Consider the following 16,668-nt stretch of genomic DNA (forward strand, 5'->3'; position numbering starts at 1 on the left):
GAGACAAAGGAGAAGAGCAGAAAAACAGGAACCCCTTTCTAAAGGCCCGACACAGAGCCTTTCCAAGTCACTGCAGTTGTCACCGGAGAAGCTGATACACAGTAACAAAGGGTGACAGCACGAGGAAGGACCTTGGTATCCCACATTATGAAGACATACAAGCATACTTCCTCGATTTCCGTTTCTTTAATGACTTTCATTTTAGCCCACTGCCTTTGGGGCCTGTCCAGAACCACTCCAATTTCTGTAACGGGTGAGCGTCTTACTGTCTGGAGCGACGGGAACACATGCACATACGCACGAGTTCCTCCTGCTTAGGATGTGTGGGTGTATGTACAAAGGCACTAAAGCGGTTTCAGAGAAACTGCAGGCAGCAACCCCACCCACTCCCTTTACCTGTCGAGCAGGAGTTTCTTTCCCCCTGGGAAGCTTAGGTGTTTAAAAGAAGCTGCGGTCATGCTTGGGAATTCTAACCCCTGGCCCAGGAGGGAATACAAAAAGAGAATTCGACATCACCAAAAACTGAAAGGAAATACTCCACATCTCCTGCTGGGGGATGGGGATAATTAAGCAGCAGATCTTCAGAACAGCAATTAAAATGAGCACAACGGTAGCTGGGAGCTAAAAAAGTAAAACCACTCGTTCCTTATTAGATTCTTCTACTTTCTCCTCCTCCCTTAACAAACGGAGGTAAGATGGACATTCTTCATTAACAGAACAGTCCATAGATACTTTTTCTCTAGTAATGCCTACATTTAAATTTGTTCCAAAAATTATTAACCTATATTTCCTAACTCTTTACATAGATTCTCAGCAATCCAACCGTACTACTTTACAGATTAGAGTTACTTTTTTTTTTAAGCTGTTGTTTCTTTCTTTGATCCTTTCTTTTGTTGCTGGGGTTGGGGAGACAGGGTGAAAGGTTCCTTTAAAGAAAATCAAAAGTTCCAAGGGGAGATTTAAATGTTCAGTCTTAAACGGAAAGGAATAAAGTGATGGCATTCCCATTTATACACACCAAACACTCTCCCACTAAATTATGCACAATTTCCAATGAATCCATGCTAGAGCGCTTATAAAGCTTAATCCTTCTCCCATATCTTTTAAGCTCGTGAATTTACCTGTTGCTGCTAAATTGATAATTTTTAAAAAATATTTCTTTCTACATGTTTTAAAATGTGTGATCCCCAGTATGACAATAATGTTTGGAGACTTTTCTTTTTACATTTTAAGTAAAAATTGTTTAAACTTTCTGAAGTTTCAGGAACTTGTAAAAGTTTATTAACAGGAAAGAAACAGCCGTCTATCTAGGATAAGATATGGTTAAATAAACCATCTTCCAAAATCTGGCTTCCTACCCTAGAATTCCTGAGAATGCTTGCAAATTTTAAAGCAGGAAAATAAATGTTAAAAACAAAAAACACTGTTAAATGCTCCCAGAGTTAGTCTTCATCTAAAATATATATTTATATGTATATATATATATGCACTTTTTGGTCTTTTTTTAAGTTTTCAGTTTTTTTCCCTTTAAGCTTATGATGGAAGAACATTTTAGCTTCTCATGTTTATTTTTACATATTTCAAATCCCTCATTATGTCTTGTAAACAAGAGGGGCTCTAGCACCCGGCTTTCACCGTAGTATCGTTAAGGAACTCAACTAACCCATAGTGCAGGTCAAGGAATCAACAGGCAGGAAAAGAGGAGGGTGGGGAGGACATGCCAGGGAACCAAAAGCGGCAGTGGACGGTCACCACTGGCTCGCGTGAGCCTCAGGACATGCTCCCGGCCCAGGGACACTCAGATTCAGCCTTCTGTAGATGTGTGAACACAGCTGCTCTTCACCTGGAGGCCACCACACATGCCAGGGTTTTGCGCCCCCAGGCAGAGAGCAGTCGGTGGGGCTCGAAGGAGACATTTTGTGCACGGGCAGAAGTGGAAGGGGCATGGTGGTGATGAAAACCGGAGGGCACAGTTAGTTTTCTAAAGGCATCCGATGGGACCAAACCAACGCTAGAAACTCAAGTTTGACCACCTACCCACAAAGGGTTCATAAAGACTTGCACGAGCAAGCACTCACTTGAATTACGCACGTCAATCTCTTTTGAGGCTAGGTTTATAATCAATAGAGTAAACTGAGAGGACTACAGAATTCCCATTCTTTGTCTCACAAAACCACTTAAATGCAAATAATTGGTTTTTGCCTTTTCCTATACACAGCCACCCACCCACCCACAGACACAAGCTAAAAGTCAAATACATTATTAGGCATTGTTGTATCCTTCACTGAAGATGCTAAAGAAAGAAAAACTCCCTTGTCCTCACTAGCAGCAAGTTACGGAGGACAGTAGAGGTCTGCTCCCACCAAGGGTTGGAATGGGCAGGTATTTGCTGGTACAGAATGTCGGCACTTTATGTTAAACAGTATAATGCAGACTGGGATGTCCACACAAGTGCTACCACGTTACCGGCACACGCCCCCCCCCCCCCCCCCCCCCGCCCCGCCAGCCATCTGTTTTGTATAAAGGGGTACCCTTCAGGTCTGCTGTAACTCTTCACAAAAAGCAGTTTGATACATTTTGATTCCAACATAAGTACATACATGTTGGTGATAACTGTGGATTAAAAGTTGCCCCCTATTCGGCCCAGAGTACTACTACATTGATGCTTAAAAAAAAAAAGTCTTTAAATACCGAAATAAAAAAAGCAACATTACAAGGGAAAAAAAAAGAGGTCAAAACCAAAAAAAAGGTGCAATACTTAAGTCTTTGCTAAGTTATACCTGCCTAAGCAAAACCACATACACAGGAAATACACAACACAGAGAAACAAAAGGAAACGCTTGAAGTACACACTGGTTTAAGAACATTCGTTAAGTAAACGTTTCTGTCAGTGATGGCCTGGTGCTGTAACACGCCACGGCCTGGCACAGGTAACGCTCAGCAAGAAGGGGGCAGAGAGGGAGGAGCTGCGGATGCTTGCAGGAGGCTGCTCACAACTTATTTTTTTTTCTGTTTTCGTAAAATGTTAAAGAGAAACAATAGAAATTTTAAATTCAGCATTACCTGACTTTCTGACCAATTTCTCATACCTGATTACACAACAAAGGGGGAACACAGTTTTTCTGCTTTTGAGACATCACATCATTAAAAGCTACCTTACTGTCCGTTCCCATTCAGACTAATGAAAAGGCCAGCATGAAATTTAACAGATATTCAGATGTGCCTACTAGTAGCCACTTACTTCAAAAAAACAGAAATAAATAAACACACAGTTGCTCCAAGAGGTACCTCCTGCTTTCCTAGTTTTGGGGACTTGGCAGTGTTCCACTCTACTGCTAGGTCAAAAGAAAAGAGACAGAAAACTCACGCTCGGGCTACTTTGCAAATGTAAAGGAGCTCCGTGCTTTCCTCATTAAAAAGCACTCTGTTCATCTCAATACAGCCCAACGGGGTGGCTTCAGTAGCAGTGGCTCCCCGAGGTGCTCGTGCTCCTGTGTTCTCATAGTTAAAAAAAATAAAAATAAAAATAAAAAGCAGATGGCCGGCCAGCCAGCCTGCGGACTGTCAGCAATGCAGCTTTCTGAGAAATCAGGATGGGGAGAGGAGGAGGACACAGGCGCGTGCGCGTGCGCGCACGCACACACACACACACACACACACACACACACACAGAGACAGAGAGAAGGATGCACGCGAATGCACATGAACACACGTGCACACACATACCAGAACGAGCATGCCTGGGCAGTTACATGTGCCAGAACACACTGGTATTTACCAACCAGCCAATCACAATTTTTTTCTTTTTTTTCTTTGTTTTTGTTTTTTTTTTTTAGGTTTTTTGTGTTTTTGTTTTTAAAGTGAGGCTCCGTCAAGTCTTCCCTCCCCCACCCCAACAATTCTTTTGAATTCCCCTCCCTCCCAAACATGGTAGACCTAAGGACGGAAACACACCCAGTGCAAACAAAGTTAAAAAGCTATTTTTTTTTCAGTATATATGTTTCTTAGCAACAACTTCCATATAACATGAAAAAAGTGAAAAACTAGAAACTAATTTTTTTAATTTTTTTGTGTTTAAATTTAAATGGTATGTGTACTTGCTTCACATTGTCTTTCTAGGTTGGCGTTCATGATTCAAGTATTTCAAGAGTGATATGTTCTCTTTTTGGATTCATATTCCAAACGAAAAAACTGAAGTTATAAGGGAGGCAACTATGTGCTCAGACAGTCTGTCAATGACCCACCTTTTTTTCTCTCTCCGTTTTCTTTTTTCCTTTTAAAAATGTATTTATTGCAAGTTGAAAAAAAAAACGAAAAGGTCAAGTTAGTGCTGCTGCTGTTCCAAAAAAGGTCACGAGGTCAGAGTTGAAAGTTCTAAGTTCAGATTGAATCCGACCCTCCTCCCAGAAGGTCACCAGGTAGTAAAGGAGCAGGGCTGCCCATCCTATGGGGGTCTTCCACGGTCGGGACTCCCCACAAGCTAGAAGAATAGTTTGGGGGTCCCCACAATGAAGCGCCAGCAAGATCGGCCCCGCTGCTGCCACCAGCACTGCTGCTCCATTGCCCGAGCCCTGTGGACCCACCGAAAAGATTCAGAGCAGGTCCGACGGGATCTGACTGGGTCTGGCCGGTCTCCAGGGACTGCCAACCCGCTGCGGGTGCACTCGGGGTTGCCGCAGGGGTAGGGGGCTGAGCTTGTGCCAGAAAGCGGCTAACTTCATCATCAGTGGCAAACTCAGCCAGGATGGTAGTGTTTCCCAACACACACCTGGAAAAAAGGGGAGGGAAAGAGCTATGCATTTGAGGAAACTCCTAAAAGCATGCATAGGGACTGAGTATTTTGAGTCCTCACTACTCAAAAGTGTGGTCCTTTGACTAGCAGCTTCCACCTCCCCTGGAAGCTTTTCAGAATCACAGGATCGGAACCTGCATTTTAACCAAGAGGTGACTGAGAAGTACTGATTGAGAACAACGTATCACTCAATCTCCAGATATCCAAAGACTACTGGAGAATATTATACATCAATATCCCTTGGGACATGGAATTTGTATGTCAAGTAAAATGTCGTCTCTTTTTTTTTTTTCCCCTTGGGGGTAAAAGATCACAGCCCCAAGCATCAAGGTGACCCAGCTCCAGGCACCTAAAGTGCTGCTTCGTCTCAGGGCCGGGCTCATTGCCTGACCTCCCCATCACTTGCTTGTTCCGTGTGTACCTTTCTGTCATGGCATCTGCAGCCACGGGGAGTCAGTTCCTCCTGTTCACCACCTTGACAGTGGCGGGGAAGAGGATGGCCAGAGTCTGATCCAGCCCCACTTACTTCAGGTAGAACCCCTGCTACCACTAAGACCACAATATCCATCATCACCCACAGAGAGGCCAAAGAAAGCAGCTATAGACCCTATTATGAAAAGGGACAGCACTTACAGCGTCTCACATTTCATCAATACTGGGTTTGTTTCATGGTACTAAAAATTTACTCCCTGCTTCACAAATCTGTTACTTTTGGAATTCTGCTTATCGGATACAAACAGGACAGTCCATGCTTACGTAAGTAGAAGAGATCAGCCACCTCGGCACTCAAGCAGTTGCTCATGTCAGGATGCCGTTTGTGTGCATGTTCTCGTGCATCTCTGTTTAATTAAGCAGGTGCCCGAATACTCACATGTGCCTCTTCATGCATGTTTGTCTCAGTGAGCGTAGGCTGGGTACTCACATGTGCAGTGCAGTTTGGGCCTTGGCCGCCTCCTGTTTGGTGCTGTATCGGATCAGGGCGGTGCCCTGGGTTAGGTTCAGATGGAATGTCAGCAGTGGGCCATGCTGCATGCAGATGGTTCTCAAGGTTGACCCATCAATCTAAAGAGTAATGACAGTCATGAGATAAAAACTGGTGATGGGGTGGGAAAGGAAGTCAAGTGACCTTTCTTATATTTGAGAATGAGAAGGACTTCCGGTTCGTAAATAACAGCATTAGTACTAAGTAAGTCTAGGAGAGACAAATGAAGAACTCGAGGCAGGGAAAGACTGCACTGAATACAGGTCTTCAAGGCAAATCTTAAGATATTCAAAGCACTGGGCTCAGATCTAATGTGGCCATTTTGCAGATAAAAAATTTGTATAAATACAGCTCAAAACGAAAGCATATGATTCAACCTGTGGTCTGTTTTCCTTAAGAGGTAAACAAGTAAACCTATACTGATTGGTAGAGCCTTAAAAAACAGAAATAAGACGGTAACCAAATAAGAATGTAAGAGAACATGCAAAGTTCTGAGCATGATTACTAATGTAACATTCTTCCAATCTCACAAAAAGCTACAGAGAAAAGACACAAACAAGAAAGGCACTGCTGACCACCTGACGATTCAGAATGCTGACGGTTGACCCAGCTCAGACGATTCTGATGTCTCCTTACTCCTACTCTCGTCATCTCGAGGAGAGACTCTACGTCTACCTACTTCTTTGTGCCTTCTGCTGCCCTCAGCCAACGTGACCAATGATTTTTTTTTATAGCTGCTCACCCTAGTCAGACTCTCAGCATTAGGGTGTTCAGTGATTAGGGACAATTGCCCTTCCTCACCTATGACTTAGAGAACAAATCTCTTTACTCACTCTGATTTAGTTGTATCAAGATCTTTACTAGGTTTATTGAAGCTGCTCAGTGCAACATTTCAGTTCATTTTTTGGGAAGGGAAACAGATTACTACTGGAATAGCCTTAAAAAGTTGTGCTACTGGCGGCAGCAGTGGAAACATTCTGTGGTTTTACCATGGAAACCCTACAGGATGAAAACCGGCAGTTTCACTGTAATTCTTCACAGAAAATGATGGGACAAAAGCTCTTAGCACTGTTTTATAAATGACACTTGACTATATAAGCATGTCAGTATATACCACAAGTGACTTTTCTGGGATAGACGCCCTATAAATAAACTGTAGGTGATGACAAGTAAATTTATCCAGGTCCCCCAAAATGTGGCCTTATAACCTCCTTTTAAGCTATGACTCAGATTAGTGAGATGTCTGCTATTAGGTCGTTTTGATTTTTAAAATGAATCAATTCTTTCTAACACAAACACAGCCAATCCCTATATTCATTTTTTAAAAAAAATAAATTTATTTATTTATGGCTGTGTTGGGTCTTCGTTGCTGCATGCGGGCTTTCTCTAGTTGAGGCGAGCGGGGGCTACTCTTTGTTGTGGTACGTGGGCTTCTCATTGTGGTGGCTTCTCTTGTTGCGGAGCACGGGCTCTAGGTGTGCGGGCTTCCGTATGTATGGCACGTGGGCTCAGTAGTTGTGGCTCGTGGGCTCTAGAGCACAGGCACCGTAGTTGTGGCGCATGGGCTTAGTTGCTCCGTGGCATGTGGGATCTTCCCGGACCAGGGATCGAACCCATGTTCCCTGCATTGGCAGGCGGATTCTTAACCACTGCACCACCAGGGAAGCCCGCCTATATTCATTTATATACATATACAAATGAAATCACTATTTTTTCATTTTATTTATTTTTAAATTGAAAAAATTTAATTGAGGTATAGTTGATTTACAAAATTACATTAGTTTCAAGTGTATAACATTTTTATAGATTATACTCCACTTATAGTTATAAAACATTGGCTATATTCCCTGTGTTGTACAATATAGCCTTGTAGCTTATTTATCTTATCCATAGTAGTTTGTACCTTTACTATTTTTCATACGATAATACAGGCTCCTTTTAACACTGCTTCTCTCATCCTAACCATATTACACCCACAGCACTGTGACAACTTAGAAATAATGAGGCATGTTTTGAGGATGGTTATATAAAATGTCCATACGTCAGTCAACTCTTCGCTAAATAAATAACCCAGGGCTTTCAGCTGAGTTGATTAGATATGGAGATTAAGAGCCGTTCCAGATAGTTCCTCATGTTAACTGTATTTAGAAAGCTGTCCATCTCAACATGAACCTTGAAATACGAGCCCCAGATTTACTCCCCACAAATAGGTTCACTGGGCAAATAAATTTAGGAGAATCTGTATTTCCCCACAGAGGATCATAATACATGTTAAAGCACAGTAAAGGGTCTAAGAAGCCTCATAATGAAGGCACCTGCTTCATTTTGTTTAATCAAGTATGTATTACAAACATATTAGGCCAGAGACCTATTAATATCCCATGGGAACACTCTGGAAAATGCTGGCTTAGTAAAGTGTGCATGACTCCACTTATGAATTAAATGCCAGACAATTTAATCTCTGTGTCAAAGGGAGGGAGGTATAATTGATTCCTTTTTAACAAGGTGTTGTAAAGGTTGTGCTGTCAAGTCCACATGAAGGCCCTGGGCTCAGTTTCCACGGGTCCATTTAACCTCATTTGACTGCTCCATGTTTGCTGCTGCAAATATGTCAGTTATCAGGCAACTCAAGCAGAAGGGAGGGAGGTTTGGTGTAAATGAAACCCCACCACTGTAACAACAACCCAGAGAGCACGTTCTGATGAGAGCAAATCAGTAATGCCATCTACAGAGAAGAAGAGAACAGACAGGAAATGAAAATTCAGAAATTCACACATACGGCATTTAAGCCACGAAATCCACACATTCCTTCTACTGCAGAGATGGATGGTTAATTGTGTATGAATGAAGCATAAAAATGGTTACCAGTGAGCCACAAGTCTCGTTGAATGAGTAACACAAAAACAGGTAACTTTTTTGCTTGGTTCCAGATTCTGACAGGCAGATCCACACAGCAAGTTATCTCTGCTAAACAGAATTCACCAGATAACACCACCCCATGCTCCCTATTTATAAACTACATGTGTTAACATCACCATGAAGGCAGGCGTGAAGTTGAGTGTCCAGCATCCCCCCAGCTTCAGAAGTAGGCTTCGGGCCTTAGCTGGGGAGACTCACCCCTGCAGGCGGGACCTCTCTGTGGTGACCAGGAAATAAACGAGCTCTCCTCTCTGCTAGCCCCACAAACCTCGGACTTTCCCTCTCTTAATACAATCAAGTCCCATCCAGAAAATCCCAAGAAAGCGTGGTTACCTGTGGAGTGAGATTGTGAAGAACCAGCCAGTAACTAGGACGAACTGAACCACCATCACTCCAGGTGGAGGCTGGAAGCAACCAGAAAAAAAGATCAGGAAGAACGATCAAAAAATTAAGATAGCCACGCGTGAGACACATTTTCAAACAGCCCACATGGTTCCTCTCTCCTCTTATAAACCATCTTCTTCTGCCTCACTCTGACCTCCTTCATCCTGTCACTGAATAGCCAGTTCTCGTCTCCTAGACCTTGATCCTATGCGCTCTTGCGCCTTATTCGCAAGACAACGTTGTCCTCCCAGGGTTCTCATCTTTACTCCGTCAGTACCTCGGGAGTTCTTGGGTCCCTCTGCCTTATGCTGACTTCAATTCTCCACTCAAGAGATACTTTTTCCTCTACCCGATAACCGTGATTTCCTCTGAGTTCATCGTGTCTTCAACATTTGTGTGAACATAAGCCCCTCGGGTTGGAACAATGATGCTCCTTTAGGCAGATCCTTCTCACCAGAGGCAAGCCGTGAGTCCTGTGTCCCCCACCCCCTGACTGAGCGGGGTGCTGTGCTGCTCCAGGGAGATGACGGTTTGGGGTTGGTCAGACCGGGAGGCGGGCGGGGCAGCGGTGTAGTGTTCCTTGAGGAAATATGGTTTTTCCACATCTTGTTGGAGAGATGAGTGGGGTTGTGTCCTATGGGATCTGGGGACCATGTCGATTTGTAATCAGGGAACTTTGCTATAAGAAGAGAAAATTAAGGAGGAAATTAGGTTAGACAGGCCACTTTTGTTAACAAATACACATACACACGCACACACGAATACATACGTGCTTAAATTCTAAAAATATTAAGGGCACAATTTAAGAGGCGCAAAATAATTTTGTTCTCTGAGCTTATCAAATATAAATTTTCAATGACTCTTACTCTGAATTGACAAATTAACACATGAGCTAAAGAGTTAATAAGATAACTAATTCTTTACTGCTTTCTTAGCTAAACACAACCTGAAAAGGAAGATAAATTCAAGGAAAGTATTCTTAAAGTCATTAGTCTTACTTATACTTAGATATAGTAGAATGTGAACCCAGGCAGAGCTAAAGTATTTATTCTATAAATACTTACTGATTGAATGGAAAGTACATTAAAAATTAAACTTTTCAAAAAAAAAAAAATTAAACTTTTCTTGATCCAGAATACTAGATAACATTCAAACAGATTTTAAAAATATAATCAACAAATATTCACCAAGGGCTTACTCTGCTTTTAAGGTGCTAAATCAGTGCTATGGATAATATAAACAGTTGTTCCCAAGAACTTCAAGTTCAGACGGGAAAACAGAAAAGATGAACAACAGAACTGGTAACCCAGCAACATCATATATGTTCAATACATGGAGGAGAATGACAATGCTGGGCTGTCAGCAACGACTTTGCCAAGACAAGTCTTGAAGGACTGATATAAATGGACGGCTCAGCAAGACAGGAAAACAGAAACCGAGCTTCAACTTAAACTCTCTTTGTACCAAATATGTTTCTCCCCAGTTTTGGCCGAACAACACTTCACAGTAGCAGAGAGGTAAAGGAGGCCATAAAGGTCTGCTGGGGGCAGTTTCAGATGCTATCAGGAGTTTTTGCAGTAGATTTAGCAGGTAGTGTTTAAACTAGGGCCAAAACGTGGATGACAGCAAAGAGAATGGAAGAGAACAAATGGATCTGAGAGAGAAGAAACCACTTGGGAGACGTCATCACTGGCTGGACCCAGCAAGTGAGGGAGACAGGAAAGAGTGAGGAAGAGGCGAGAGGGAAGACTGAGATGTTGCGACTGAGTGATGTGCAGCAGCACCACTAAGAAAGAGAGTTAAGAAAGAAAGACAGGATTTCCCTGGTGGCGCAGTGGTTAAGAATCCGCCTGCCAATGCAGGGGACACGGGTTCGAGCCCTGCCCTGGGAAGATCCCACATGCCACAGAGCAACTGAGCCTGTGTGCCACAACTACTGAGCCTGCACTCTAGAGCCCACGAGCCACAACTACTGAGCCTGCACACCTAGAGCCCGTGCTCCACAATAAGAGAAGCCATGACAATAAGAAACCCCCGCTCACTGCAACTAGAAAGCCTGTGTGCAGCAACTAAGACCCAACACAGCCAAAAATAAATAAATAAATAAAAGAAAATTTGTGAGAGTGAGGGTTGGAAATGTATACATTTAGTTTTAAACAAGGGTGATGCTTGAGTCATCTCTCAGGTGACCGCTTGTAAATGAAAGATAAAATAGTTAAAACAGAGGCATGGGCAGTTACAGGAATAAAAGAAGTGAAAATGAGTTTTTATGTAAAGGTAGAAGCCCTAGGGGACTTCCCTGGCAGTCCAGTGGTTAAGACTGTGCACTTCCACTGCAGGGGGCATGGGTCAATCCCTGGTCGGGGAACTAAGATCCCACATGCCATGCAGTGTAGCCCCACACACACACAAAAAAGTTAAAAAAAAGGTAGAAGTCCTATAAAAGCATAATGTAGGGTGGTGTTTAGAAACATGGAATATGGAGTTGGCTCCTCTACACACTCACTCGGACCTGAGGCAAATTCTATCAGCTGTCTGAATCTCAGTTTCTTTATCTACAAAATGGGGGTAATAGCGGGACCTCCCCCACAGACTTTGGTGAAGGTAAGATAAGAATTCACGCTGAAGGCTTAGCATGTTGCCTGGTCCTGAGAGGTTACTGTTGCACTGCTGATATGACAGAGGTGGAAAGAAAAAGAAGACAATCCGTAAGTACATTAACCCGCAGAGCCTTAGTAGGTAGCTAAGGATTTGTTTTATTTGCATTCGCCTGGATAAACGTCAAAAGCCTTAATGACTTTAATGGCTTTAAGGTCCAACTTTTGCAAGACCAAGGTGCCAATTACTAATGATTGGTCTACCAATCTATAAGGCGTTGTGCTAAGTAAGTGACTTCAAAGGCTCTGTTATAACCATTAAGTTTTCCATTCCCTATTGTCTTACACACACACACACACACACACACACACACACACGGAACTCAACAAGTGTTGTTGGTAGAATTAACCAAGGTCCTCTTTTTTTCCCCTTGGCCATCTGCCCTTAGCCTTTGTCTGTAAGTGGAAGAATTTTTGGAGAAAAGCAAGCTCTAATTGGCTGCCTTAGGAACAACAACCTGGACTTAACTGGTTCTTCCCACGGCCCCTGATTTTCTTGGCAGACCGGTTAAAAGAAAAGCACTTGTGTCATCAGGATATAACCTCTGCCCTCTCAACACCCATAGCTCCCTGTAATTATGTCACCATCTGTCTTGGTCCTAAAGCTGTATTTGTCTCACCCTGCCTCTGTTGAGACTGACTGCAAGTTCCCCAAGGACGTGGCCAATACAAGAGGTGTGTCTCCATCCACGCTGACCTAAGCTATTTATTCCTTAAGAAATAAACGCCAATTTCCTTTGTAGAAGGCAGCCAGACAGGAAAGCGCTAGCGAAGGGGCAGAAATGGGTCACACGCGTACCTGAAGTGCTATGAACGTTGCTGAAGGAGTTGTCAGAGGCACTGTAGGGCCAGGCACCAGGTGAAGGCAGCGAGGTGTTGAGGGAAGAATTAGACCCTTTGGATGACGAATGAAGAACGAAATGAAAACAGTGCAGATCAATGTCAGCATAACTAGTGAAATCTTGAAGTATTTTATTTAACCTTAAATAAGAGGAAGGACAAACTATATCTAAAAACTAAATGTGAAAAGCTACATATTCCTATGTTTTCTGGTGAGATACCAGCAAGTACAAATGAAGCCACAGCCTGCCAAACATGAAGATACTGGGTGCTGAATAAACACGAGGGGTGTTTCACTTATTTACCTGTGGTGTTATCCCGCAGAAGTTGGTGGTCAGTATCTACAATGGGAGATGTGGCTGTACCCCCCAGCACACTTCCTGGGGTGACATAGGGGTCAGATTCAGGGTCAATGTTTTGGATACCTTTCCATGGCACTCCTGGTTGGAATTCTGAGGTAAGGAGAACAAATATTGGATAGAGGTAGGAAGTTGTTCAAAACGTGGTAAAGTTATTTTTTGATACAAGAAATAGATCTGTGAAAAGTCTAAATTCTGAATCTATTTTAGCTCAGATTTTCATCATAAAAAAAAAAAAAAAAAAGTTGGCCTGACATATACTTTGCCAGCAGCACTCCTGTGCTATCACGACATGCCGACCTTCTTTCTCTGCTTGGGAACTTGATGCCACAGACCTTCAAGGTCTGGCCCCAGGCCCTGCTCCCAGGGAAATTCAGGCCTGAGGGCAGGGAGGCAGGATACGGTAGTGTGGTCTCATGACAACTGTGGGGCATCTAGGACAAAAACTGGGAGAAAATCTGAGTTGGAGAGGAGATATTTCTCCCACTTATCTCACTGGAAATTGGCTCAGATGCACAAAAGAAAACACATCTGACCACTACTGAGGGAAATGTCCAGGGACAACCACAGGAAGAATTTGGCTTATCATGAGAAAGCCTAGAAAATATTTAAGTGTTTACAATTTTTTATCGGTTAATTTAAATCATATTTAAAGCTATATTAAACTTTTACTTTCCTAATCATGATGAGGAAGAACAGTATGTAGTACATATGAATATGCATTATACTAGAAACTACACATATTCATAGCTCAAATATACCCGTATAGAAAGAGGTTTAGAAGGACATATACCAAACTTGTTTTTAATTTTGCTTTAATAAAAGTTTTTTCTACAATGAAAATAGATTACTTGTATCAGAATAAAAAGAGAAAACAAATAGCAAACAGTCTCACTGCACTCACTACTGCATACCTAGAACCTGATAATAAATACTTGCTCAGTGAATAAACTAATCAATTCACTGGACATTTCAGAAGAACCCACGTTTCAAGGCATCCTTTGCATGGATGAATGCCAAGTCCCGGCTCCAAGGTCACCTTATTTTACTCCCAGGCTGCACTCCACGGACTTCCTCTGGCCTATCTGTGCCTGTGCAGTATTTACCACAGTAACTTGCCTTGTAGGCGATCAGTGCTCACACCTATGTTCTTGACTGAACTCTACAGAGCAGAGACCCCCTCTAATGAAAATTTGCTATCTTCCCACAGCAAATTCTTCCCTGCTTTTATCAGACAATAATTACTGAATGAAAAAAATCAAAGTGAATGCCTGTGAGTGTCAGAAGCAATCTGTTCAGAACCTGAAATTAACAATTATAAAAAAAATGATATCCCAGAAAAAACATTTCCTGTACGATACCTGGAGGCCAGCTGGCATTGCTGGATTTACTTCCGATTTTATTTGTTGGTGGAGATTTGGCAGGTAACCAGCTATCACCAGCAGGACCCGTATGGCCACCCAGTGTGTCACCCGGGATGATATCAAACTGGTTGTATGGTGACCCTCCTCGGGTCTTACCAGGGGCCACTATAGCGCCTGAGAAAAGAGAAAGGTAACTAATTCACACCAGAAAGGACTCTTATGAACAGAACTTGTTGCGCTTTCATTTAGAGGAACTCCAACACAGTATGCAGTAAAAAGAGTCCTGGAATTAGAGGTCACACTTGAAAGCCACTGCATAATTAGGAAGCAGGATGACCACGACAACTCATCTCACCTTTCTAGCCTCTCAGTCTGCACTTATGCACACAGCACTGTTCTCATTCCTGAACGTCCCTTTCAATTTTAAAATTCCATGGTCTTATGAAGTTAACAAAACTTTCATCAACTACGAATCATACCATCATCCCCCCAGTTTTTACACTAATGACCTAGGAATGAGGAATAGGAAAAATACTCAACAATTTGCGGCACATAGAAGGGTTTTTAATTACATTTCTACTGACACCAACCCACCCAAGTCTTTAAGTGCTGATCAGGCCTAGTTTAGCTGGAAGAAGCAGAGAAAACAGAGGGAGTTTGCTGGAGAGAAAGGCATCTGCAATTGCTTTAAATTCCAAAGCAATGAGACAGCATTCCCGCCGAGGGTCTCTGCCAGCACAGGGCCAGCAGTGAACTCTGCAGCTCTGAGATCCACGGCTCCACACATGAAGAACAGCAAATCCTTTGTAAAACTGCTGTCCCGAGAGCATTTCAGTTTTGTTGGTGCCCCCTTCATGCATTTTATATGCTGGGAGGCAGGAAAAAAATTAAAAGCTTAATAATTCCCTTAAACTAACAAAAAATGAACTTTACTTTCAATGAAAATTTTGACCTCTGTGAGATACCATTCTACTTATCTTTCAAATGAATTTTACATGCTGTATTGTGTTACCTGATCTACTCTTAGGATGCTGTTTATGAACAGATAAAATTACTTCCAGGGTAATGTATTAAAATATTTGTGTAGGGACTTCCCTGGTGGTCCAGTGGTTAAGACTTAATGCTTCCACTGCAGGGGGCACGGGTTCAATCCCTAGTCGGGGAACTAAGATCTTGCATTCCACACGACATGGCCAAAAATAAAAAAAATGAAAATAAAGTATTTGTGTAAATATCGATTAAAATAATCTGTTTGGTTTGGCCTAGCACAAGTATTATCACAACTGTCTCCATGCTCAGCTAAGAGAAGTCATTTGCTTTTCTGGAGCCACTGACAGGAATTTGACTCAAGGGCACACAGTACTGAAGTAGTAGGAAATGAAAAGCTCAATTACCTTGGGGATTGCTAAGGAAATGGGAAAACATTACCTATAAGCTCTAAAAAGGCAAGCGAGCATTTTACCTGTAAGATAGCTTCTCATATGCCACTGTGCATTTATAATCATACACCTATCACGTCTTTGGGGACAAGGGGACTTAATGAATCATCAGCCTAAGGAAGCAGCCTAAGTGTCCAAAGCTATAGATGCTGAGCTTAGATTATTCAGTCCAGAAACAGATTTGATAATTTCAATACATCATCCTTGATTTTGTAGCATGAAATCAAATGATAATGCTTAGGGGCAGCAGGCAGAGAACTTCACATGGCCACTTCACCAGCCTACTGGATGGGCACATGAAAAACGGGTTTATAAAGGAACCCTGAAAGGCTCCAGACTGATGGGGCTGAGGCTGCCAGGAAGCCCCTGCAGGAGCCAGTCCAAAACCTATTTACACTTGGTTCTCATGGATACAGCTGAATCCAAGTAAATTACTGTCAAATGAAACAAACACTGAAACAAAGGCTGAAGGAAGGTCCTAAGACCTTTCATCTATTTCAAAGGGAAATGGAGATGCTCTTACAGAGAATTACAGAGATGGAAGAGCTGACCCACATTCAAAACCAAAGCCTACAGTGCCCTCAACTGCTGTCTTGCAGACACTGTCATTCATGAAGAACAAGAAAGCTTTGTGTAAAGTTCAAACCTCATGTATTGATCTATTAGTCATCTTTTGGAGATCAAAGAGCTCAAACAATCATCATGATATATATTTGTTGTGATCTCTCTCTTGTAGCTCCAAAAACTGATTCTGTTCTCTCAGCCAATTTATTAGAGTTTTAACAAAGGGAGCTCAAGTTCACTGCTACTGCCCTCAATCCAATTGCAGGTGGGAAATTTTGCTGCCCTTAAGTGGAACTAGCACCTTCAAGTTTCTTATAATTTGAAATACACACAACCCCAATCTTCCTCTCCTAGGTGATCACAGGACT

The 16,668-nt window shown here is 42.5% G+C and overlaps 1 protein-coding gene across 16 annotated transcripts in view; it reads right to left on the reverse strand.

Moving 5' to 3' along the window:
* Positions 1-16,668, reverse strand: part of TNRC6B (trinucleotide repeat containing adaptor 6B) — a 262,411-nt gene that overhangs the window by 7,814 nt on the left and 237,929 nt on the right. For 15 of the 16 annotated variants that reach the window (XM_073788147.1, XM_073788155.1, XM_073788158.1 and 12 more), the window contains 7 exons: positions 14,295-14,471; positions 12,880-13,026; positions 12,534-12,629; positions 9,532-9,756; positions 9,027-9,097; positions 5,715-5,854; positions 3,965-4,768 (listed from right to left, as the gene is read on the reverse strand). In XM_073788147.1, the coding sequence (XP_073644248.1) occupies positions 4,381-4,768; positions 5,715-5,854; positions 9,027-9,097; positions 9,532-9,756; positions 12,534-12,629; positions 12,880-13,026; positions 14,295-14,471 (1,244 nt within the window). In that variant the 3' untranslated portion in view covers positions 3,965-4,380. Of the gene's footprint in view, positions 1-3,964; positions 4,769-5,714; positions 5,855-9,026; positions 9,098-9,531; positions 9,757-12,533; positions 12,630-12,879; positions 13,027-14,294; positions 14,472-16,668 lie in introns of those variants that run through there. The other variant, XR_012324172.1, reaches the window with a different exon arrangement.

This window comes from Tursiops truncatus, chromosome 11 (assembly GCF_011762595.2).
Source record: "Tursiops truncatus isolate mTurTru1 chromosome 11, mTurTru1.mat.Y, whole genome shotgun sequence".
NCBI classification, from domain to species: domain Eukaryota; kingdom Metazoa; phylum Chordata; class Mammalia; order Artiodactyla; family Delphinidae; genus Tursiops; species Tursiops truncatus.